Source organism: Labeo rohita, chromosome 5, assembly GCF_022985175.1.
Source record: "Labeo rohita strain BAU-BD-2019 chromosome 5, IGBB_LRoh.1.0, whole genome shotgun sequence".
In the NCBI taxonomy this organism is placed as follows: Eukaryota; Metazoa; Chordata; class Actinopteri; order Cypriniformes; family Cyprinidae; genus Labeo; species Labeo rohita.
Window position 1 is genome coordinate 2455896 of NC_066873.1, and position 27129 is coordinate 2483024.

General features: G+C 39.3%; 1 protein-coding gene across 5 annotated transcripts in view; it reads right to left on the reverse strand.

Moving 5' to 3' along the window:
• LOC127165109 (disks large homolog 4) overlaps positions 1–27129 on the reverse strand; it is a 177234-nt gene that overhangs the window by 46664 nt on the left and 103441 nt on the right. The window contains exon 1 of one of the 5 annotated variants that reach the window (XM_051109427.1): positions 17862–18019. The exons of the other annotated variants lie outside the window; for them this stretch is intronic. Coding sequence (XP_050965384.1) covers positions 17862–17951 — 90 coding nt within the window. The 5' untranslated portion in view covers positions 17952–18019. Of the gene's footprint in view, positions 1–17861; positions 18020–27129 lie in introns of those variants that run through there. 5 annotated transcript variants of the gene reach the window in all.

Here is a 27129-nt window from a genome sequence, read left to right on the forward strand (position 1 = left end):
TATGTGCTTAATTAGTACTAATAAATGGCTTATATTCTAGTAATATGCATGCTAATAAGCAGCTAGTTAAGAAACCGTAAAATAAAGTGTTACCGAACAATTTCTGAAAAAAAAAAAGAAAAGAAAAGTTCAAAATGTTGAAACTAATTTTTTTCACTGAAATAAATGTTTTTGTAGTAAAGTACAGGAAGAAAGTACCATTGGGTACAGGGTACAGGGTACGCCCCCTCCCCAAAACCGGAAACCTAGGGGAAACACTGACCTGAACTTAACAACTACCTAAAAGCAGGTAATTAGGAGTTTATTGAGGGAAAAGTCATAGTTAATGGTTTATTAATAGAAGAAAAAAATAAAGAGCGACCAATAATGGTAATTGGTAAATCACTATTAACTATTAACTCACGATTAACTACAACTTTCACCTCAATAAACTCCTAATTTGTTGCTTATTAATAGTAAGGTAGTTGTTAAGTTTAGGTATGGTGTGGATTAAGAGATCATGCAGAATAAGGCATTAATATGTGCTTTATAAGTGCGAATAAACAGTCAATATGCCAGTAATATGCATGCTAATAAGCAACTAGTTAATACTGAGAATTGGTCTCTAAACCAAAGTGTTATCAATATTTCTTAAAGTAGGAATTAATATCAGCTGTGATTTTTAATCTAAAAAAACTGACATAATACCTGGATCACATTTTTTTTTAAAGAATACTGTAAATCACAAAGGATGCATTAAAGTTACAGAATATACATGTATGTTATTAAAGATTTATATGTAAAATAAATGTTCTCTAGTATGAAGGTTTCGACAAAAAGTGAAGCAGCACAGCTGTCTTCAAATGTTTCTTGAGAGGCAAATTAGTACATTAGAATGATTTCTGAAGGATCATGTGACACCGAAGACTGGAGTAATGATGCTGAAAATTCAGCTTTGATCACTGGAATAAATGACATTTTAACATATATTCACATAGAAAACAGCTATTAGTTAGTCAAAGTGGATCTGTAGTGAAGGTCAGTGTTGTAGTGGCGTGAAGATGAAGCGTTTGTTTGTGGGAGGGTAAGAACAGCACAGCTGTCTGCTGCTCACACTCGTCCTCTCATTATAAGAAACATCTGCTCATTTTTCTACATTCTCCAGCCTTGTTTCTCTCTTTCTCTCTCCACCTCTCTTTACTTATTAAGACAGCTTGATAAGCCTGCAATTTATCCATGTCACAGAAGAAGAAAGAGACAAAAGAAAACTTCTAGAAAAAAGAAAACACACTGAGGAGACATGACGTAATGCATGTCTATAGAAGCTAAAATTAGACCAAACTGAACTGAAGTGCTGGTAGTGTACGTGTGTTTGTGCCTTTTAGCATCCTTTAATAGGTTAACAGGGTATGTCGCTTTCATTTCTCCCAGTGGTAACAGTCTTCGGAGACTGAAGAGTATACCCCATGAGTTTAGGACTAAACATGACGTTCACACAGACACAAACAGACTGACAGATCACAGGGCAGCAGGACTGCTGATAAAATTCACAGGGCACAGGACAATTTTTCATGTTTTCATTACATTTAAAGTGGAAAAATGTTAAGCTTATTTAAACTAAATGAGTTAAATTTACATTTTAAATGTATTAATTGCAACTTCATTATCATTATGTCGCTACTGATGAGGATTGTATGAACTTTAAATTTCATTAGGGAAAGTTTTATAGAAATGACATAATGACACATGGCCATAAATGCTTATCAGTACATTTAATAGTAAACTTTAACCATACTTCAAAGTATCTTTAGAGGAAATTAATGTATATTGCAATTAAGAGTGATCTGTAAAACAAAGAAAATACTATTTCCGTTTTCCTACTTTAAGATTTCATGCAGAATTCCATGTTGCTTGCCATTTCAATGTAATTATTTGTCAAATTTACAATTTAGCAATTTCTGAGTGACAATTGTTTCTACATCAGGGCTCGACATTTCGCTTGTTAAGTTTGACGTCAAGTGTCATCTCTTCCCTGACTTTCGGGTGCAACCGCGCTATCAGATGACATGAGAAAACAACAAACGGTACTAATTATACACCCACAATGTGATATAATACTACCAAAAAATTAAAATCCTACCCTTTAACTCCATACCGAAATCCCAGATAGCCAGACAACGAAAATATAAATCTAAATAAATAAATATAAAAATTATTTGTGTTTGGGACGTTGTGAGAACTGAGACTGTATTGTACCCTGTAAATTTGAAAACGTTTAGCTTAAATGTTTAATATGAATAAACAGTGCTCATAAATGGCTGCTGAGATAGTATTCTCAAGTCAAATGAGTTGGGGTTTGGACCGTCATCACTTAACAAGCCCATAAGGAGTGCCCGATGGCCCGGGGCCAGCGTGAAAGACGCTCGGGACAGTTGACGAATCTGTCACAGGCCCAATCAGGCCACTGCTGCGTTGTCACGAAAGTTCATCATTTGCATGTGTTTTTAAGCCTTGTTCAATTAAAATTTTAAGCGATCACAGAGAGACCACACTCTGACGTAAACTCTGACAAAAGCATGTAGCAAAAGAAAGGAAGGCACAACACGACAAGTAGAAGTAGGTTTTGCTGTGATATTGAAAAAAAAAATGTCAGAAATATACAGTTTTAGGATTATACAAATCAAACTGTAATAATATTGTAAGTATATTACTTTAAAGTATATTATTTTCCTAATAAGTACTATTTTTAAAAGTATATTAAAGTGCACTTATATTAAAGGACCTTCAGGCACAGTGGTAATACAAACACAGTTATATAGTTGTGTAACACGCTGTAGTAAAACAATGATGTACAGCTTACACTTAAAAACCTTCCCCAATACTGTTCCTGGGCTTTTGTTTTTGTTTATTTCAATCACACAGTTGTATAGCTATAGATTGTGGAGGCATCTGCTTGCACTGAAGATAACTTCAATAGAATTGAAAGAAATCAAATTCCAGGAACTCAAATCATAATCCACAGCATCTGAAGATCAGACTTGAGCAGGCAGAGCGGTCCCTATGGAGCATCTGTGTCAGACAGTTTGTCACATACATTTGTGGCTGGTAGGAAAACTACGGCAGGTTTAGACAGCCTGTGATCAGCTGTGTGCATGTTAGTTTTGATGTAAAGGTGCACTACATTACAACTTCTACACTATTAAATATTCTTCATTTCACCACTAAACTGAGTTGAAATGTAAGGTTACATATAAACCAAATATTTACAGAAGCTTCTGACCAAGTGTAAGGGTTGGAACAAAACAGTAGATTGATGGACTTGACAGACTTCAGTCCTTTAGCCATGTACTGTATGATGATGTAGATATTTACATTCTTTTACATTTTAAGAGAAAGAACATTACGTAAAAAAAAAAAAAAAAAAAAAAAGTCTTTGTTTTTGGCTCTTCAACACAAACCTGATGTAAACAGTGCTGTGTGCATTGCTCTGTTATGTATGTCAAATACGATCAAATGAAAAAATGTAAGTACTGAGCACTAGTGGCACGCAGCCTGAGCAGCATGGTATATGGAAGCATGTGCAATACATCTTGAACTTCTCTCATCATTTCCTGTTCTTTCTCTGTTTGTCTATGGACTACTATAATAATGAAATCTGCCACACAAACTTCACTTCATTAAACCACTAATGCATATGAAAAGTTCAAACCTAACAATTTACATAAACAACTTCAAGCAATACTTTTATGTTTAATGCCCAAACTCAGTACACTAAACTTTTTAAATGGGAACAGTTACATAATCATTCTTTGTTCTGCTTGACTGATTTCTTCAACAGTCCAGCGGTGGACTCATCATGTAAAGGTCTTAGCAGCCCGTTGGTTTCTCAGCAGCCTCGCCTGCCATTTAACTCTTATAATCTCAGTTGTGTTTTTGCTTCAGGGAGTGTCTGGCTGCAGGATGCGGGTCAGGCCATCTAGACAAAACCGTGTTATTGAAACAATGGAGCCTGACCACAATATAGTATTTTAAAATGTCAAAATGCCTTTTATAAAATGAACAGTTCTGGCTCTAAGATAACCCATTTTCAAAGCTCTGGTAAAATTAAGCAATAAAGCTGAGAATATACATTGTGAATATATAGAGATGTTGCTATATAGCATATATTAGTATGGTTGCAATGCTGCACTGTATTGACCAATCAGAATACAGGACCACATGTATGCACTGATATTTACGGCAAGTCGCTACAAAGTAATAAAACAGCAATGAGCCAACAATTACATAATAAACTACACTCCAAAAAAAAGTTTACTATGGAATGCATGAACTGATGAAATGTATAACTTAAATGTAATTGCAAATTCCTGATGCAAAGCTGGATTTTCAGCATCATTACTCCAGTCTTCAGTGTCACATGATCCTTCAGAAATCATTCTAATATGCTGATTTGCTGCTTCACATTTTTGTGAAAACTGATAGGTTTTGTTACATACAGATGTACCTTTATCTTTTATACCTTTGATGACAGTTCCAGTATCAGCTTTGTACCTTTTTTTCTCAGAATGTGAGCTCTGTAACCTGCAAAAAATGTGATCCTGGTCCATGCTCGATTTCTTTGTTTAACCAGTCTTTCTGCCTGTCAGTCATTGCGCACATTCACAGTGCAGCACCTACTGTATACGGGAAACAGAGCGCTGAGTGTTCTAGTTAACAAGAATTATTTAAGTTAAGTGAATAAGTGAAAGTTAAGTCAGCTTCATACACTGCAGTGTTTCCCCTACCATTATATTAGGGGGGCGCCCCGCCCCCCCAACGGCACCCCCCGCCCCCCTTGAAGGTCAAGTTAATTTTATTTTATTTTCGTCGAATAACGACAGAAGTAATTTATATATAACAGGTCTGTGCTTTTTTCTTTTATTAAACTAAATAGCATTATGTTATTTATACGATGGCATGTAATTTCTGTCTCAACGTTTGCGCGTTTACAATTGTCCTCCGTATCGCGCACGGCGGAGTTCCGCCCCGATGCGCGCGCACACACACACCCACCAGCGGACAGAGACCGCGCGTCGGAGAGTATGTCGCAGCAGGCAAAAATATCCGCGTTTTTTAAACGCTCCCAAGGTGGTGACGATGACAGCACGTGTTCTGCTGCGAGCAGCAGCCGGTGTAGCTTTCCTACTCCGAATCAAAGTACAGAAAAGAGCCCAAGTGCTGCATGTCCTGCCCCTGACAAGCAGCAAAAAGTCTAGCCACCACAGAACGACAGGTTTTGACCCAGCTTGGCTGTCAGAGGGGAAATACTCCCCCTGGCTGTACAAGACTGATCTTGGTAAGTAAGTAAATACACACATGCATGAATGAACGAATTGATAAATAAATTGCTTAATTAATAGCTAGCTAGTTAGTTATATAGACAGACAGACAGACAGATAGATAGATGATAGTTAGATAGATACACTGATACATAGATAGAATACAGTACATAGAGAATAAACAGGGGCTTATTTCAGTTTTCTTTTGGTTTTAGGAATGTTCTGTCGAATATGTAGACAGCATAAACAGGCAGTTGTGAGAGGAAATCAGACCCGACCATTTATAGAATCTCCCTGCCAGTCCTACAGAAAGGACAATGCTCTGGAAATGTTCTTTCAGAAGCCCAGAAAGATACACTGCAGTGACAAAAGCTGCACACTTTGTGGATAATTAACATATTAAAATAAATCTGATGTTTAGTGTTTAGTTCAGTGTACAGTTGTTTAGTTATTGTACAGTAATTGTTCAGACATTATAATATATTGGTATACTGCAATTAAAAGAAACATATAAACACTATGAAGTGTTTGTGTGAGTGTTTTGCCGCACCACCCATAACACCACAACCCCACCCCCCCCACCCCCCCTCCCAAGGCCATGATCCTAGGGGAAACACTGCACTGTTGTTAGTTTGCTGTGCAAAACGTTTCCTGTAGCCATTAATTAAAGGGGTGCTATTATGCTTTTTTTTTTTTTTTTTACTAAATTTTAGTCAGTGTGTGGTGTGTATGTTTGCACATAAAAATTATCTACAAAGTTACAAATCTCAAAGGTCCACTCCAAAGGGAGATATTTTCGTTTTTTAAAAAAATCCCTTTTCAAGAACTACAACGAACAGCACCTTTGGACTACAACATTTGCTTTCCGGATCCTGTGATGTCACCAAGTGGCCCATTAGAATATCATTAAAATAAATCCCACCTACGGAAATTTGAATGGTTAGGGGCGAGGGTAGGGACGGTGTGGGGGATTAGCTAATGCACTTCTCAGAAATATACTTAAAATTACATTTAAGTATACTTGACTTATACTTACAAAATTCTAAGTATATTTGAGCTATACTTGTGCTCTGAGAATCCGTGTTTTCATTGTTATACAGTGGGGGTGCTATTGAACATCATCTGTACAGAATTTTCAATAGACAAGTGAAGAAGAAACCAAAACAACAGATGCCTTCACATGCAAACTAACACAATCGTCAGACAAAAAACAGCATCAAAACCATAGATATGTAAAACTGTGTAACGTTATGGGATAAAATGTCGACCCATGAAGAGGTAATAATGACTGTCAAACATTGGGGTTTTGATCAACTCCATCTACGGTTTGATTATCATGAATGTCTTTTTTTTTTTTAGCTTTTTGTTCAAAATGTTGTTTATTTATTTTATTATTATTATTATTATTATTTATTTTGTTTATGAAACTTACCCACATTCAAGTGTTTATAAAAAAAGAATGCATGAAGGGAGAATAAAATGTTTTTGTTTACAAGCAAATATCCTATTCTGTTTTTTTGATATGTTGTATGTTCAGATATTCATATAACAAAATATATACAAATTAATACCTAAATAGGGACATAGTAGTATACTTAAAGTATGATGTAAAATTCTCTTAAAGAAAACTTGCTAGTAGTTTACAGAAAATGCATAAAAAAGTATTTAATTAGTAAACTTTCAGTATACCTCTAAGTTTACTACTGTTATACTTAAAGTATACTTAAAAGTATACTATTATTTACTATTTAGGGGGGTTAATAAAGGCCTCCTGTAGCGAATCGATGCATTTGTGTAAGAAAAATATCCATATTTAAAACGTAAGAATCACTTTAATCTAGCTTGTGCTAACAGTTGTACATGGAACTTGCTTCTTTGACAAGGGCTGTGGCAGTACTGAAATACCGTGTAAGCTGTTCGCCAATTGCAACGCAGTGGAACAGCTAACCAATCACAACACATTTAGTTTTTCGGGAGGCGGGGCTTCATTAAACCCGGAACTAATCGAGCCATTTGTGCCAGGCTGGGAAAAATGTATTGTAATAATGTAAATTATGTTTAAAAAAAAATGCATTTTTCGAACCACCAAGCAAGAAAGCATGTTCTAGTACACCCCCAAAACAAAATCAAGACTTTGTAAAAGAGCATAATAGGACCCCTTTAAGACACTGATTTCTTTGTCATTTTACTACTATTCCCTGGATGATGTAAACATATGAACTGTTACTGCAGGCAGTATGGTAGTAAATCGCAAGAGGACTTTAAAAGGTTGACTCTCTGTGTGTGTGAGAGGAATACGTTTGCATGGTAACGAGGTACTCCCACACTCGAGTGGGCTACAGACAGGCTGATCTCAGCCACACGCACCCGCGTCACTCAGCACACTGACGTAACAGCTCATCTGCAGTTCTCAACAGAGACTTCCGGAAATGTTACAATGAATTTTAACTGGAAAAAACTGAAATGTGACACAAGTGAGACACAGTTCACATGATCATGGCAAACTTGGTATTTTAAATAGTGATTTCCAGATCTGAAAATATGAGTGAGTGAAAGAATAAATGAACAAACATAAAAATAAATAAATAAACACAACACGTGAATTTTCCTCCCACAACCTATATAACAAGTGGTTTACAGAATGGACGTATAATAGAATTTTAAATTAGGATTTCCAGCTCAGGAAAAGTCATAAATAAATAAATGAAACCACCAAAAACACATGGATATTCCTCCCATGACCCTACAAATGACAAGGGGTTTGTATTGGATGTATGGAATTTTAAACTGTGAGTTCCAAATAAAATAAAACAAACAAAAAACTAAAAGAAAGAAAAAAGAAAGAAAAACACTTCTGTAAAGCCAGGATCAAAAGCTCTAAGAACCCTGATTCTCATAAAAAAAATATGGAAATTCAGTATTTTTGAATTCTAAATGGTATGGACAATAAACTTTTAATTCCATTATGATCTTTCTTACAATTGCATTATATTATTTAAGACCAATTTGCTTGATTTCTTCAGCTGCCAACCCAAAATGTCCAGGCCTAAAGAACATGTGCTGTTCACATTGTGTACTGTCATATGTCTTAAGGAGTAGTTCATTTCCAGAACAAAATTTGACAGATAATGTACTCAGCCCCTTGTCATCCAAGATGTTCATGTCTTTCTTTCTTCAGTCGTAAAGAAAATATTTTTTTGAGGAAACATTTCAGGATTTCTCTCCATGTAATGACTTCTATGCTGCCCGTGAGTTTGAACTTCCAAAATGCATTTTAAATGCGGCTTCAAAGGGCTCAACGATTGGTTATTTTCTAAAAAAACAAACAAAAAAAAAAACAATTACAGTTTATATACTTTTAAACCTCAAACGATTGTCTTGTCTAGCTCTGTGTGAACTCTCCTTTTTCCGGTCATGACAGTTAGGGTACGTCTAAAAACTCTCATCTCATTTTCTTCCCCAACTTCAAAATCATCCTACATCGCTGTTTTATCTTTTTTTGTAAAGGGTGTTTGATCTTCTGCAGCGATGTAGGATGATTTTAAAGTTGGGGAAGAAAATGAGATGAGAGTTTTTAGACGTACCCTAACTGTCATGACCGGAAAAAGGCGAGTTCACACAGAGCTAGACAAGACAATCGTTTGAGGTTTAAAAGTATATAAATTGGTAAAAACAAAACGATCGTTTTGCTAGATAAGACCATTCTTCCTCGTCCATTATATGGAGAGAAACCCTGAAATGTTCTCTTCAAAAACCATAATTTCTTTCCGAATGAAGAAAGAAAGACATGAACATCTTGGATGACAAGGGGGTGAGTACATTATCTGTAAATTGTTGTTCTGGAAGTGAACTAATCCTTTAAATATGATTATTCTGTTATGACATGAATTCAGCATCTATTACTGCTGCTACGCTTTGATTCTAAAACAACGTGCTCATTAAATACAAATATAAAGACACAACATCACAGTCTATAGGGACGGGAACCAGTGCAGAACCTAAGAAAGGGTAATGAGCTAGTTAGAGAAGCACAGTATAGTGAGATAGAAACGGGACCAGCAGGGAAGGGAGAATGCTGAATGTGGATAAAGTGGTGAAAGTGTGCGGCGGGTCAAAAGGAACGTGACGGGAGAGCTTGAATTACCCAGGAGTCATTGCGAGGAATGGTGGGTGGAACATCAATGTCAACGTACTATACAACACATAGCATTTATATTAGCCACTGTCGAAAATAATGTGTTTGTGTGTGTGTTCCTGGAGTGCAGTTTTGCTGTCAAAAACATTATTTCAGTCGGCTGACCACGGTAAGGTGAGGCGCCGGTCAGAAACTGACTGCTAAATTTAGCATGCAAATACATGTAGTGCATAACCACTGTAACTGATGTCTGCTGATAATTCATTCAACTTTCCTTACACTCTTAAAAATAAAGGTGCTTTAAAAGGTTCTTCACAGCGATGCCATAGAAGAACCATTTAGTCAAAGGTTCTTTAAAGAACCATCTCTTTCTTACCTTTTTATAATCTGAAGAACCGTCTTTCGCCACAAAGAACCTTTTGTGAAACGGAAAGGTTCTTCAGATGTTAAAGGCTCTTTATGGAACCATTTAGACAAAAAAGGTTCTTCTATGGCATCGTGAAGCACCTTCATTTTTAACAGTGTATATGACATGTTTAAGCATAAAACAGGACTTTGATTATAAAAGGTGGTCTGGACAGGTGGTTGATATATTTCAATGACAGACAAACTGTTGTTTTCTTTGGAATCAAAGGCACCGACTAAATGTTTACCTAACTTAAATATGAACTCTATCTTCATCCAGGTTTATCCTACAATTCAGAATCTGAATATACACATATAAATGCAGGCCACACACACACATACTGAAATAGTGCTGAGCATCAGCCTTTATTCAGCAGGCGCTGGCGAGACCCTCGGAGGAATCCGAAGGTTGAAGGGAGTGCAGTGGATATTAGCAAAATGAACTGAGAGCCAACCAGGGAAATGTGAGGAGCAGCAAAAGAAGAGGAGACGGGATGTGGGTGAAAATGAAGTGGAGTGCATGAGGCTAGCTGGTGATGTAAAGTAAATGAAAAATGCACACAAAATGTCATTACTGATGTAAGTGTCACCCTGGTTTTTGAAGTTGTAAATTTATTGGAGATTATTGGAGTATGTTTTAAAATAAACACTTTTTTCAGTTTTCATACTTTGTGTGTTACTTGCCATTTCTTTGTAATTACTTGTGAAATTTACTAGCAAATTCTGAGTGAAAATTGTAAGCGAAATGTTATTTTTCTAAGTGAAAATCCAAATCCTACACCATTTGTGTGTGCGTGTAGGTATTCATATGTAACATTTACAGGTAACAAAAACATTTTGGGCGATTGGGTAGATGCTGAAATACACTGTGTGAAAATCTTAAAATTAAAATGTAAAATAACATACACTACTGACTACAGCTACAGAAACATAAAATATATGTGAATTTATATGGTTATATGGTACAGTTGTACTGTTTTATATTGTAGATCTTTTAACCCTATCACCAAACTTTAACACCACTGTTTAACAGTATAAATAATTAAACAGGGAGAAAATTGTACCGTGGCCATAACATTAGTTACAATTTACAATATATATAGAGTTCAGATGCAAAAGCTTCTAAATCCATCTGATGTAATTCTTTAAAATGAGCATTTCTTTCTGGCTACTTTGTATAGGTTTCTATGTAAGTACTGTCACTTCTGATTGGGCTGAGGCTGAAATTTAGCGAGTTTGAAGTGAAAGTATTTGATGGACGTATAATATGTGTCAGGAGCATTCACTCAGTATCATTATCTCATTTTTGACCGAGATGACTTTTAGCTGGTTTTGCATCTGAACTCTTCATATAGAGATTTTTTAATGGCCAATCCAACCCATTCTAAACCTAATCCTAACCATTTTGTAAACATATGTGTGTGTATGTGTGTGTGTGTGGGTATAAATACACAATAACATAACAAATGTATTTGGTAACACTTTACACTCTAGAAAATGCTGGGTTTATAACAACCCAGTTTTATTTAACGCAACTATTGCTTAACAATTTATATATTTCTTGCTTAAAATTATCTCAAAATAGGTTGTAAATGAACATTGATTAATAAGTTCAATAAATGTACATTTTTAATAAGTTGAATAAAAAATGACTTTTTTTTAAATTGCTTTCTAATAAATGTTCACCTTCTGATTATTGCTGCTGCCTCTAGCAATTATGGGTCTTCAAGGTTTATTTTAAGCCAGCCATATACTAATTTGTAAACAATAGTTAAGTTAAAACTTTTAAACATTTAACCCAACCACTGAGTCAAAACAACCCAGTGACTGGGTTTGTCCATGTTTGTTTTTAACCCAGCATTTTTAGAGCGTAGATGCTGAAATACAAAACAGGGAGAACTGCTAATTTTCTGCTTATTACTAGTTAGTAAGGCAGTTTTTAAGTTTATGTATGGGGTGGATTATGAGATCTAAAATATGGTCATGCAGAATAAGTTATTAATATGTGCTTTATAAGCACTAACGAATGGCCAGTAATATGCATGCTAATGAACAACTGATAGTGAATAGTGTTTCCTTATCTAAAGTGTTATTATTTATTACAAAAAATGGTAGTCCAAATGACGATGTGCTGCATTACTCTTCGGCAGTATACAATAATTTTGTGTGAGGAAAACAGTAAAATTTAAGTTGTTAATTGCTTGCTTGTAATTTGCTCATTCAAACGCACGTCACCCGTAAAATAGCACATCGCAATCAGTGACACAGCAGTTAAGAGCCAATGAGCATTGATATCACTGATGCAAACCTTATGAAGATCACTAACTAAAGACTAGAATATGGTTGTGCTCCTCACAAAATGCAATCACATGGATATTTAATGGATTTTTAATCAAATAAATTACTTTTATAATAATTTAATGGTGCATTTTTAGTGTATTTTCTTTTTTTTTTGAGCATGCAAAGCCCAAACCTTGTTTTAAAGTACTTTCTCTAACACTGACGCTAACAAACACTATGCATCACTGGAAGCGGTCACTGTAAAACAATCAATAGGGTCTTTCTTTCCTTGCATACATTTCTGATAAGCTCACAAGCTTCTCCACCGGCTCAGTCTTTCTCAACAACGCACATCTTCCCTCATCTTTTCTCTATGTATCAACACTTCCTCCCACTCTCTCTCTCGCTCCCTTTAATCTACGCCATCAATCATCTCTCGCTACAGAAGCACATTGTACTTTTCCCAGTGAGGGGGGAGCTGGTCACCATGGAGCCGTCCTTCTCTCATCCCAAAATGGGCAACATCCAGCTACACATTTACGCTATAGCAAGCTGATAAACTGTGGCAGCATGTTAGCAGGCTTTTACTCACATGTAATGGTCTGAGTACTTTGCTGATAACGGAAAAGACACTTCTGACAATGCAGTAAGATAGTAAAAACGTCATATAATTGTCTTCTCTCATGGAAAAAAACCCAAAAACTTAACTGTACTTTACTTAACTAAAATCCTAAAAGTATATTAAAAAGTACTTACAGCTAATATAACGTTGACTTCCATGTAAAAAAATATAAAATATAAAAATATAAAAAATAAAAAAATAATAATATAAAAAAAATAATAAAAATAATATAAAAAAATATAAAAAATGACTTCCATGTATATTTTAACTATCATACATTTCATTTAAAGGAGAAGTCCACTTCCAGAACAACAATTCACAAATAATTTACTCACCCCCTTGTCATCCACGATGTTCATGTCTTTCTTTCTTCAGTCGTAAAGAAATTATGTTTTTTGAGGAAAACATTTCAGGATTGGACTGATATGGTGCCCTGATTTTGAACTTCCAAAATGCAGTTTAAATGCGGCTTTAAACGATCACAAATGCAGTTGTAAACGATCCCAGACGAGAAAGAAGGGTCTTATCTAGTGAAACGATCGGTTATTTTCATTACAACAGTACGATTAAGTTTTTCGACATACACTAACTGTCTTGAGTCAGAATACACAGAGTTAATAATAATAATAATAATAATAATACATTTTATTTAAAGGCGCCTTTCATGGCACTCAAGGACACCTTACAATCAGAAATAAAACAATTACATTAGTTAAAAAACAAACAAAAACAATGCAACAGACAAAATAAAATCACATAAAAGCCTGCCTAAACAAACATGTTTTTAGACGAGATTTAAAAACTGGAAGACTTGAACTGTTGCGAACCTCAGCAGGAAGTGCGTTCCATAAAAAAGGTGCCGCATAACCAAAAAGTTCAAGGAGAGAAAGGCAAGACGAGCGTTTGAGATTAAAAAGTATTTAAATTCTATTTTTTAAATGAAAATAACCAATCGTTTCACTAGATAAGACCCTTCTTCCTCGGCTGGGATCATTTGAAGTCGCATTTAAACTGCATTTTGTTCAAAATCGGGGCACCGTATCAGTCCATTATATGGAGGAAAAAAAAGGCAGAAATGTTTTCCTCAAAAAAACATAATTTCTTTACGACTGAAGAAAGAAAGACATGAACATCTTGGATGACAAGGAGGTGAGTACATTATATGTGAATCTTTGTTTTGTTATTTACTTTAATAGTAAATAACATGCATGTCAGGCTAGTTGGGATGTTCACACGTTTTGAGGAAATCAACCTCAAATGGCTCATTTGTCTTTGCATATAAAGCTTGGAAAAGAGAAACACACTTTAAAAAACACCACACTGTCTAGAAAAACGGCACACTTTAAGCACTTACAGGAATAGTTAATCATTAACATTCATATTCAATAAACATTTATTCAACAAATTAATCCAAAGTCAGAGAGCAACTAATCCATAAAATGAGATGCACAAAATTAATTAAAATATAATCAGTCTAAAAGCCTGCTCTTTATATTTGCTTGTCAAAACAGAAAACAGGACACTTACACAAATCGTGCTGCTGCACACGCAACCTATAACTCACATTAATATGCCGGCATTGTATTTGCTTCAAGGATACTACACAAACCCACAGACCTGAGAGCATGACATTATCGAGCTCTGCTTATGCATGAATATTGGATGTTTTGAGCTCTTCTGAATGACAAGCTTGTTTTGGAAGTTAAAACTGGAAACACATGCAAACCTGAGGGTGCTGCCACACAGCAGTGGGCAGAAACAACACAAACACATTTCAACAAAATCTACTTATATAAACTCCCACTCAGAGGCTCTGTGTGCGCGTGTGTGTGTGTGTGTGTGTGTGTGTGTGTGGAAAAAAAATGAACGAAATCCCCTCCCACACCTTGCACAGGCACCTGAAACTGCCACTGAAATGGCAGAAAAGCACTCTATACAACCACAATCCCATGTTATTTAATGAATGTTTTCCTCACAGCTAGCTCTTACTGGGTAATAACAGTAAGCATTCAGGCGTCAATCAAAATACAGATGAGAATGTGACTTGGATAGATTATATTTTTTATGTTAGGCAATCATGGGATCTGTCTGAATAGTTCACCCAAAAATGAAAACTCACAGAAGAACTACCCACCAGCATTGCATCACTTGCTCACCAGTGGTTCCTCTGCAGTGAATGGGTGCCGTCAGAATGAGAGTCCAAACAGCTGATAAAAACATCACAATAATCCACAAGTAATCCACACCACTCCAGGCCATCATTTAACATCTTGAGAAGACAAAAGCTGCATGTCTGTAAGAAACAAATTCATCTTTCGGGTGTTTTAAACTGTCATTTCTGGCTAAAATATGAGTCTATAATAATACTTCCTCCAGTGAAAAAGTCCATCTCCTGTTGTCTCTCACATCAAAACCATTAACCTATTTGTTTAGATCTGTTTTAACTTGTGAAAAGTGTTTGATCTGTGCAGATTCCTCTCTTGATTCAGACAAGGCAAACTTTTCAGTGGACAAAGCAATATTACGGCTAGAGGATTCATATTTGAGCCCAAAGCAATGCTTTGAATTTAAAAACATCTTAATGATAGATTTGTTTCTTACAAACACACAGCTTTTGGCTTCACAGGATGTTAACTGATGGACTGGAGTGGTGTGGATTATTTTGATGTTTTTTCAGTTGTTTGTACTCTCATTCTGATGGCACCCATTCACTGCAGAGGATCCATTGGTGAGCAAGTGATGTAATGCTACATTTCCCTAAATCTGATGAAGAAACAAACTCATCTACATATTGGATGAGGGTGCATAAAGTTTTAACAAATTTTCATTTTGGGGTGAACTATTCCTTTAAAATGAATCTTAAAGTCTAAAATCTAAAGTAAATCTTCAATGCACATAACATTTTAAAAAGGGGCTATATGCATGTTTCTTCTTGGTTTCACACTGCAGCATACTGAATTTAGTTTCTCTCTCTCTAAACTCTCTTGCTTTTTCACTATACCTGATTTTTGTCTCAGCACTTCTGCAGCCTTTAAGTGAAGTCTGAAAAATCATACAGTATTTATGTAACAAGTGGAAAAAAAACTAAATGATACTATACGGAAATTAACTCTAAATGAGTTGCTGAGTTTTGTTGATGTGCATGGAGGCAAACACGTCTGCTGGTTTTGATAGTTATTTTCATTTGCAATGCTGAATTTCAATAATTACAGGGCATTATGATTAAAGAGCCCTTAGACTAATGTAAATTATTCACAATTCATGGTTTCTTTTATGCAGAATAAATGTTTTTTTTTTGGTTTTTTTTTTTAAGATAGCATGCATTAATATGTGATGCAAAGATCACATATTGATTATACAAGGGGAAAATAAAAAAGTAAATAATATATAATTATTAAAATATCTAAAATATAATTTAAAAAATACACCCCAAAAAGTACTCATGCATGGGATGACCACAAATCACTCATTATAGGTAAATTAAATTTTATTCATTTATAAATATGCCTCTTTTTTTCTGCGAAATTTAATTTGCCTAGTTTGTGCATGTAATGAGAGTGAAGTCACTTGGATTAATGATTGATATTTGGGGTTGTATTCTAACTTTTTGGGTTTAGAAAGCTTTCATGTTACTTTTCCAATGTAAACGCAGTTCAGCTCATTATATAATGAATAATCACTTGAAGGCAGCATTTGTTGCATGGGTTTGTTGTTGTGCCCAACACACAGAAGATGCCACAGCCTCAGTCTTCAATTACAGCCTCTGTGCCAAGTCCACTAAACAATCTGCACTGAATTGCGTTAAGGGACATTCACATCAAAGCAGTGAACCATTTTTTAATTGTCACTCCATATAACTAGATGGATGTCTTTGAATGCTGCAAGAGGTGAGTGCCACTGAACATCAATCATATACACTCTTGAGTAGCTGTGGCCAAAATCTCAGTATTCAAGGTGATAGTCACATTCAAAAACATATGCCATTAACCATGTTGGGCTTACTCAAATTGCACTGCATCATGAATTGTGGTTTGGGACATTAAAGAATAAAATGATGATGGAGGTTAAGCAGCTAGACACAGATGTTGCCTGCTTGCAAAGAGTATGTTTTGGGCCGTCCAACTGTCACTGAATGTACCTGTGGCAGCAAATCCTTTCTCAGTTTCTAAAAGCGATTCTCTGACTGCATGTCTTATAAATAAATGAACGTCTCACAAAAACAATCAGACTGAAGTGACACCCAAAATTTATGATACAAACCAATGAGAAGAGAAAAGGCATCCACCCCCTCACACACTTCAGGGCAGGAACACACAAGCAATCTGTTCTTGGCAGTTATTACTGTGTTTGTCTCTCCACTGACAGAGTACTACAAGTTTTGTTATAATGATATAGTATGCGTCTTAAAACTCTCCTGTCCCTTCAATGCTTTACAAAAAACAATCTGCCAGTCTACCTCGAAATGCTCTTTCCCATCAAAATAACCAGCAAAAAACATTTAAAACATCCTGAAGCATTGACAAGTCCAGGTGCCCCATTTATCCTTTTATTCAATCCCATCAGTTTCATTAATGATCTCATCTATTATTTAAGCGACTGGGCCATTTGTCAGAAGCACAATTTCACACTCAGACACCCTAATTTTAACTTTCCACATTTTGCAACTTCTGACACACCAGGCGCCTCTGAACACCGTCCGTCTGCTGAGAACGGAGACCAGTCTATGGATGCTGCTTCTGATTCCTCAATATATAACATCACATATAAGACAAAAAGCCATGTTTTAGTACACATGATTCCCACGAGGATACAAAAATGCTTCTGTAGAACATCAGAAGAATGTTCATGATTTTAAAAGCTGCCCTGTGATTTTCTTTAACTGTTCTGTATGACTGTAACAGTTCTAATAAACACACATTTTATTATCCCAGGACTTGAGTGCACACACTATAAATATCAAAAAGATCTTGTAGGAATCAGTTTATACTGTATAAAATCTCCAAATCAGGTTAGAAATTCCGATAAAAGTCATGTACACGCTCCGTTCGTTTTTTTCTCACTACAGGGATGAACAGCCTGCAAAACCAAATGACAGATTATTTAGAAAGGCGTAATTTCCTACCATGATCCGGTGACGTTGTTTTTTAGCTTTCCGGACGTTGTTAATAAAACGCCGGCCCATTTTCTTGGCGTACCACACGGACACAAACATCCTGCCCGAGCGCTGAACACCGACGAGCGTTCAGACCGACAGCGCGCACCTCTCCACACGACTAGCGCGCGGGAGGAGGAGAACAGAGGAGAGGAGGAGGAGGAGAGACACGCTTGCGCTTTATATGTGACAGTGGCAAAATAACATATTCACGCATGACGCGTTTAGCTAGCGAATAAATCACCGCGAGGATCTCGAGGAGCGCGTTGGAAAGTTAATAAAGCAACAAGCCACGAGAGGATTGCGTTATAGACGCCAAGCGGTAAAATCAATATGAACGACTTCAAGCGGTCAATCGCTCTTGTAGGGAGTCTATTATGAATGCGGCTGCATATTTTATTTGTGGCTACTGTGATGAAACTAAAGATGATGTGCGATCATTTTACAGGGCTGTCTGCATTTGAAATATACAATAGCTATATTCGAAACACGTCCAGTTGAACTTGGAGTCTGAACTACATCTCGGCTATAGACAACGAATAAACAAAAATATCTTTTAAATAACAACGCGCTTTTTAAGCCATAAAAAGTATTAAATACCTTAATTAGTACAAAAAAAAAAAACTTAAAGGGGTCATCGGATGCCCATTTTCCACAAGTTGATATGATTCTTTAGGGTCTTAATGAAAAGTCTGTAATATGCTTTGGTTAAAAATTCTCAATGGTTGTGTAAAACAACACCCTTTTTACCTTGTCAAAATCAGCTCTGCAAAAATCATCTCATTCTGGTCGAGGCTGCTTTAAATGCAAATGAGCTCTGCTCGCCCCGCCCCTCTCTTCTCTCTGTGGAGTGACCAGCCTGTTTACTTTAGCCACATTTAGCTGCGCTTAGCCGCTAAACTTGCTAACTTGCACAACATTAGGAAAGGCGATCGCAAAGATTCATATAAAAACACCCCTTATACTGCTGTAAGTGAAGCTGGATCATGAATGATTTGCGCAAACATAGACGGATATATGTAGATCGTGAGGTGCATTCCCTTCACAAACAAACATAATCTACTGCATCTTCAGCAGCTCAGATGTCGGGAGTAAATGACGACCACTATGTTCACTATTACATCCAGCAACACAACACCTCAATCTCTCAATTCTTGTCTAACTTACATCCCTGCTCCGGCATCAAAACAAAGAGGGCGGACTGTTACAGCTGATCTGAGGTAAGACGCTCATGTCAATCAACTATCATTTAATATGGATTATTTTTACTGTAACACTGACTGCACTATGGTATTGCGGCAGAATTGTGGGACATATCGAACTGTGTTATATTATTATGTAGTATTAAATCTATTAAAGGAGTAATGGAATATAATTACAGTATTTTGTGATTAATAGTGTTTGTGCATTTATACTAAGACCACCGTTCTTCATACAAATACCTAGAAACCATGTAGTTCATTTTTATACCATTGTATTGAAGTGAATAATTACCTTTCATCATATATATATATATATATATATATATATATATATATATATATATATATATATATATTTATATATATATATATATTACAATTTTTACAGATGTTACTGTTTTTGAAAATGAACATTATCTGAGCTGTAAATCAGGATATCAGTTTAATATATTAATAGACATCTAGTTTATTCCATATAAATTCTATTTCTGCAGGTCTTTGAAAAAGTAACAAAAAGCCTTAAATTTGATTTTAAAAATCCTGCAGAAACCCTGCATAAAACTCCTTCCTTGATATTTGTATTTTGAAAAGGAGGAAAGACTGCATAGGGCTCAGAGGTTGAAAGGGCCCAGAAAACTCAGTGGAAGGGTGCAGCATGGGTCAAGGAAGAAGACAGTACATTCTGACCAGGGGCGGTTCTAGACCCTTTTTAGATTGTCATCAACTTTTTTGTTTTTTCGATTTGCACAATGAACATGGGTTGGATCTCTTATTTTGAGCTCTTAAAGTGCACCAAATTTCATTTTAAAAGGTATAAAATTTTCTCCTGGGGGTGCATGTCCCAAGACCCCCTATAGGGACACACATCCACCCACAATTTGTATATGTGTCAGTATAAAGAATCTGTGAATTTATTGCATTAAAAAAGTCATTCATTTAATTAATTGAATTATTGCTTTAGGTATCTGTGTATATTTACTGAACAAGGCGATGTCTTGGTAAGCAGTTTGACAACATTGTAGTAAATATTTTTGGTGAATCAAAAAATCATGCTTATTAAGATGCAACAGACATGATATTACAGCACAAATTGGTGTATGAGTACTCACCAAAATTTGAACCTCATAGCTAAATACAAAATGGGTGGGAACTGAAAAAGGTCCACTTTTGGAAAAAAAAAAAAAAAAAAAAAAAAAAAAAAGGGCTGGCTATAGGCCTAAAAACTGTGTATACATTGTCTTATAAGTCCAGAGTGTCACTGCAAAGGTCAGCTACAATGAATTGCAAGAATAAAGTCAGAATTTTGAAATATAAAATCAAATTTACCTTTTTTTTTACTCCTTTAATCCATAGCTTCATAGACTGCCACTTGAAAACCATCATTCTCTAGTCGTAAAGGCTATCTCTCCGGGGTTTTCTGCAACCATGATGCATGCACATCCCAAATGTTTGCAAACCTATAATTGGTCTACTGGCTACTTAAAAAAGCAGGCGCGGCTGCCTGATATGTTCCGCCCTGTCTTCCTGTTTCAGTTGAAATTACATTAAAGGGGTCATCGGATGCCCATTTTCCACAAGTTGATATGATTCTTTAGGGTCTTAACGAAAAGTCAATAATATACTTTGGTTAAACATTATCAAAGGTTGTGTAAAACAACACCCTTTTTACCTTGCCAAAATCAGCTCTGCAAAAATCATCCCATTCTGGTCGAGGCTGCTTTAAATGCAAATGAGCTCTGCTCGCCCCGCCCCTCTCTTCTCTCTGTGGAGAGACGAGCTGTAACGCCAAGCCAGCAGAGGGAGCCCTCACCCCAGGACTGCCTGCATGCTCCCTCTGCTGCTTCCACTGCTACTTCCTGTTTGGCACTATATAAAGACTGACCATGTGCTCATGAATTCGCGAAGTATTGCCAGTTTCACCTGCCTTACCGAGCGTTTATATACTCTGTTGGATTACCTGTTGCCGTCTTGCTTTGTTCTTGGATTTTGTGTTTACGGATTACCCCTGTTTGGATTGTTTGCCTGTGTGGACTGTTTTCAAGGTTTGACCCTCATCTGCCTTTTGACTATTGCTATCTGGATTACCCCTGTTGTTTTGGTTGCTATTGGACTGCTTTTGGTTTCGACCCTCTGCCTGTTTATACATTTATGTTTGCTGCTGTGATTATTAAAGTTCCGCATTTGGATTCTAACGCCGCCTCAGCGTCCTCGTTACAGAATACTTCGCCTACCAAGAATCCAGCGGAAACGATCAGCCAACATGAACCCAGCAGTATCTCGTCTCCTCTGCCTTCGTCAAGGGGACAAGGCTATAGAGGAATATGTAGAAGAATTTTGTGGACTGTGTTACCTTGTTGATTTTAATGACGTGGCACTGAAGGACATTTTTCGGGTGGGTTTAAATGATCCCATTCGTTCGTGGCTACCTGGAGGGAAAATTCATTGGTCACTGGAGAGATATATTGATCATGCCCTGCTGTTAAGTGGATCCACATTTACTGTGGGGATTGCGCACGAGGGACCCCGCAATCCGCAGTAACCACCACACCACAACCAGCTCACGTCATATCAAACAAACCAGAGACCCTTCACACCCCAACCTTCATGTCTGGTATTGTCACCATTGTGCCAGAACCCCCTCAAACCAAGTCTGCTAGCGTCTCGTCTGCCAAGTTACAGCCTGTTCACTCCACATCTGCCAGACCACAACCGGTTCACGTCATGCCTGCCAAGCCAAAGCCTGCTCAGGCCACATCCACCAAGCCAAAGCCTGTTCACGTCATGCCTGCAAAGCCAAAGCCTGCTCACGTCACGTCTCCTGCTCCAGGGCCTGCTCACGCCATGCCTGCCGCTCCAGGGCCTGCTCACGCCATGCCTGCCACTCCAGGGCCTGCTCACGTCATGGCCGCCATCCCTGAACCAGTCCACAAGATGGCCGCCATCCCCGAGCCAGTCCACAAGATGGCCGCCATCCCCAAACCTGTTCACAAGATGGCCGCCATTCCAGAGCCAGTCCACAAGATGGCCGCCTTCCCCAAGCCAGTCCACAAGATGGCCGCCATCCCAGAGCCAGTCCACAAGATGGCCACCATCCCCAAACCTGTTCACAAGATGGCCGCCATTCCAGAGCCAGTTCACAAGATGGCCGCCATCCCAGAGCCACTCCATAAGATGGTCGCTGTCTCCAAGTCACACCACATGATGGCACACATACTGGACTCACCCCTCATGGCTGTATGGGCAGCTAAAATGGCAGCTACCCCTGGTTCCAGTCAAGTTGCAGCTGTGTCAAGTCAATTCGCAGCTGCGTTTCCTGAGCCAAGTAAAGTCACAGCTGCCACCCCCGAGCCAAGCAAGATTACAGCTACTGTTCCTGTGCCAAGTCAAGCTGCAGAGCCAAGTCAAGCTGCAGGTGCTTCCTCAGAGTCAGGTCAAGTTGCAGCTGTGCCTCCTGTGTCAAGTCAAGCTACAGCTGCTGCTCCAAAGTCCAAGGCTTCTAAGTCAAGTCTAGTTCCAGGGTCAAGTCCAGTTCCAGGGTCAAGTCTAGCTACAGAGCCCGGCCAAGCTACAGAGCCCGGCCAAGCTACAGAGCCCGGTCAAGCTACAGAGCCCGATCACGCAACAGAGTCAAGTCAAGCAACAGAGTCAAGTCAAGCAACAGAGTCAAGCAAGGCCACAGCTGTTCCCCATGAACCAAGCCAAGTCACAGCTGTGTTCCACGAGCCAAGCCAAGATACAGCTGTTGTTCTCCATGAGTCAAGCAAGGACACAGTTGTTCCCCATGAATCAAGCCAAGTCACAGCTGTTCCCCACGAGTCAAGCCAAGTCACAGCTGTTCCCCACGAGTCAAACCAAGTCACAGCTGTTCCCCACAAGTCAAGCCAAGTCACAGCTGTTCCCCACGAGTCAAGCCAAGTCACAGCTGTGCCCCACGAGTCAAGCCAAGTTACAGCTGTCGTTCCTGAGTCAAGCCATGTCGTTCCTGAGCCAAGCCATGTTGTTCCTGAGCCAAGCCATGTTGTTCCTGAGCCAAGCCATGTTGTTCCTGAGTCAAGTTACGTTGCAGCTGTGTTTCCCGAGTCAAGTCAAGTTTCCAAGTCAAGTCAAGTTGCAGCTGCGTCCCCTGAGTCAAGTCAAGTTTCCAAGTCAAGTCAAGTTACAGCTGCGTTTCCTGAGTCAAGTCAAGTTTCCGAGTCCAGTCAGGTCACGGCTGTTGTTCCACAGTCAAGTCAAGCTGCAGCTGTTGTTCCAGCGTCAAGTCACATTAAAGCTGTGTTTCCTGTGTCAAGTCAGGTCAGAGCTGCTCTTCCGAAGTCCAGTCAAGTTACAGCTATTGCTCCTGAGTCAAGTAAAGCTATAGCTGTAGCCCTCAAGTCAAGCAAAGTCACAGCCGTGGTTCCTGAGTCAAGCAAAGTCACAGTTGATCTTCATGAGCCAAGCCAAGTTACAGCAGATCTTCATGAGCCAAGTCAAGTTGCTGCTGTTATTCCCGAGCCAAGTCGAACCACAGTTGACCTTCATGAACCAAGTCAAGCCACAGCTGATCTCCCTGAACCAAGCCACACCACAGTTGATCTCCATGAACCAAGTCAGGTTACTGCTGTTGCTCCTGAGTCAAGTCCGGCCATGGCAGGCCTCCCTGAGTCAAGTCATAAAACTGTTATTCTACCAGAATCTCACCAGGTCCCCTCTGACCTTCTCAAGCCACCTCACGTATCAGCTGACCCCGCAGAGCCCACGCTCCCAAGCCACGCAGAGCCCACGCTCCCAAGCCACGCAGAGCCCACGCTCCCAAGCCACAAGCCCATATTATCAGCACCCTCAAGGTCAACAGACACCCCATTATCTGCTGTGCTGCCTGTAATGGCCATAGCCATCTTCAGTGTGTGGGCTGCACACTGTGCTCCAGAGGCCTTGTCTGTCCATGAGTCTGCTCCAGAGGCCTTATCGGTCCACAAGTCTGCTCCAGATGCCTCGCCTGTCCATGAGTCTGCTCCCGAGGCCTCGCCTGTCCACGAGTCTGCTCCCGAGGCCTCGCCTGTCCACGAGTCTGCTCCCGAGGCCTCGCCTGTCCACGAGTCTACGCCAGAGGCCTCGCCTGTCCACGAGAGTCTACGCCAGAGGCCTCTTCTGTCAAAGAGTCTGCGCCAATGCCCCCAGAAGCAGCAGCTCTGGCTGCAGAACCTCCTAAAGGGGCGGCGTTTCCCCAAGGACTGTCTGCCTGTCCTGTCACGGCCAGGAAGGCCATTTATAACTTCCCTGCCACACCTGCCCAAGCATCTGCGCCCATGCTGTAGATCCTCCTATGGGGGCGTCAGCGCAAGCTGTAGATCCTCCTATGGGGGCGGCGTTCCACGATGAACTCTCTACCTGCCATGTCGCAATCAAGAAGACCAAAGTAATCATTCAAGTACACACCGCTCTATGCATGTCATTGGTCCCACTGTGGATATCTCTGCTCCTGTTTGCTCTGCCTGTTCTGCCTGCCCTGCAATGGCTCTCTGTTATGCCTGCTCTGCCTGCCTCGCCATGGCTCCCTGTTATGCCTGCTCTGCCTGCCTCGCCATGGCTTCCTGTTCTGCCTGCTCTGCCTGCTGCGCCATGGCTTCCTGTTCTGCCTGCTTTGCCTGCCCCACCATGGTCCCCTACTCTGCCATTGCTCCACGGCCCAGGCCCTCCAGTACTACACGGTCTGCTACTGCTCCACGGCCCAGGACCCCCAGTACTTCACAGTCTGCTACTGCTCCACGGCCCTGGTCCCCCAAAGTTTCACTGTCTGTCATTGCTCCACGGCCCAGGCCCTTCAGTGTTTCACGATCTGCTATTGCTCCACGGCCCAGGACCTCCAGTGTTCCACTATCTGCCACAGCTCCACGGCCCAGGTCCTCCACTGTCTGCCACAGCTCCACAGTCCAGGTCCTCCAGTGCCTCACTGTCTGCCACTGCTCCATGATCCAGGTCCTCCAGTGCTTCACTGTCTGTCCCTGCTCCACAACCCAGGCCCACCTGCTCTACATGGACCTGGCCCTCCGTCCCACCCCCTATTTTGCCTCTGTTCCCCCACCCACCTGGACTGTTGTTGTTTTGAGCGCCAAGAGTCGCTCCTGGGGGGGGGATTCTGTAACGCCAAGCCAGCAGAGGGAGCCCTCACCCCAGGACTGCCTGCATGCTCCCTCTGCTGCTTCCACTGCTACTTCCTGTTTGGCACTATATAAAGACTGACCATGTGCTCATGAATTCGCGAAGTATTGCCAGTTTCACCTGCCTTACCGAGCGTTTATATACTCTGTTGGATTACCTGTTGCCGTCTTGCTTTGTTCTTGGATTTTGTGTTTACGGATTACCCCTGTTTGGATTGTTTGCCTGTGTGGACTGTTTTCAAGGTTTGACCCTCATCTGCCTTTTGACTATTGCTATCTGGATTACCCCTGTTGTTTTGGTTGCTATTGGACTGCTTTTGGTTTCGACCCTCTGCCTGTTTATACGTTTATGTTTGCTGCTGTGATTATTAAAGTTCCGCATTTGGATTCTAACGCCGCCTCAGCGTCCTCGTTACACGAGCCTGTTTACTTTAGCCGCTAAACTTGCTAACTAGCACATTATTAGGAAAGACAATCGCAAAGATTCATAAAAAACCCCTTATACTCACTTCTGCTGTAAGTGAAGCTGGATCACGAATGATTTGCGCGAACATAGACGGATATATGTAGATCCGGAGGCGCATTCCCTTCACAAACAAACGTAATCCACTGCATCTTCAGTGGCTCAGATGTCGGGAGTAAATGACGACCACTATGTTCATTATTACATCCAGCAACACAACACCTCAATCGCTCAGTTCTTGTCTAATTTACATCCCTGCTCCGGCATCAAAACATGGAGGTTGGACTGTTACAGCTGATCTGAGGTAAGACGCTCATATCAATCAACTATTGTGGGAGTGGCCTCTGTGGCTGTGACGCCACAACGACAGGCATCTGAGAACGGCTCGATTTGAAAAAGGGGATATTATTTTTACAGATTAATTAAAAACCACTGCATGGATTTTTATCATTATAGAGTAGATTTGTAGATACATTGCCAACACACATTAATATTCAAGCAGCATGTAAAAGTGAACTTGGCATCCGATGACCCCTTTAACACCTCTGTAGTCCCATTTAGCCGCTTGCTAACAACCACCTTTTACAAGTAAAAGCTTTCAAAAGTCACAAGGGGGTTTTCATGTAGAATATGTTGTAGAAAAAAAACATGACTAGATCACATGACTAGATGACTATTTCAAACATATAACCAAAAACCCATGCAAAAAACTCACTGACTTAAGGACGATGAAACCAGAAATGCTAAAATGCTAACTCATTTCCGGGTTTTGGCCTACAAAAATCCATCATCCCTGCAGTACTCTATTACCATCGCTGTTCAATCACAGCACTTCTGTAATGGTGTAATTCTAAAATACTCAGCAATACTCAACTGTGTATTTCCGGTTCATTTGTGGAGTGTGTGTGTGACACAAAGAGTGCTGAGACGGCACATCTGCAGCCAGATCTACTGACGCTCGGCTATATCCTCACTGCTAATATGCACTACTGAGGAGACGCGCAGTATTCCAAGAGAGCGCTGAATTATCCAGCCCACAACAGAGATGTCCTTTGGGAAATAAGAGCTACGATAATGACCTGCTTTTAACCGCCTCCCCCTGTACATAAATATTGCTTAAAGGTTGGAGGGTTGTGCTGAAGAAGTGCCCTCAGTGTCAGCAGATGCAATGCATCATCTCTCTGCGCTTATCTGACAGATGCACAATGGTTAGTATAATGATGAGTACGCATAATGATTGTCGGGTCAGAGGTTAACGGTAAAGGTTGATAGCAAAGGTCAATTCAAAGAAGGATGAAAAGAGTGTGATGAAAATAAAACAAAAGATCTGAAATGGAAAACTGCTTTTTTTTTAAGAAACAGTATGTGTTCAGAGCACTGAAAAAGAATTATACTTTAGACCAATTATAAATATATATATAATAAATATAATT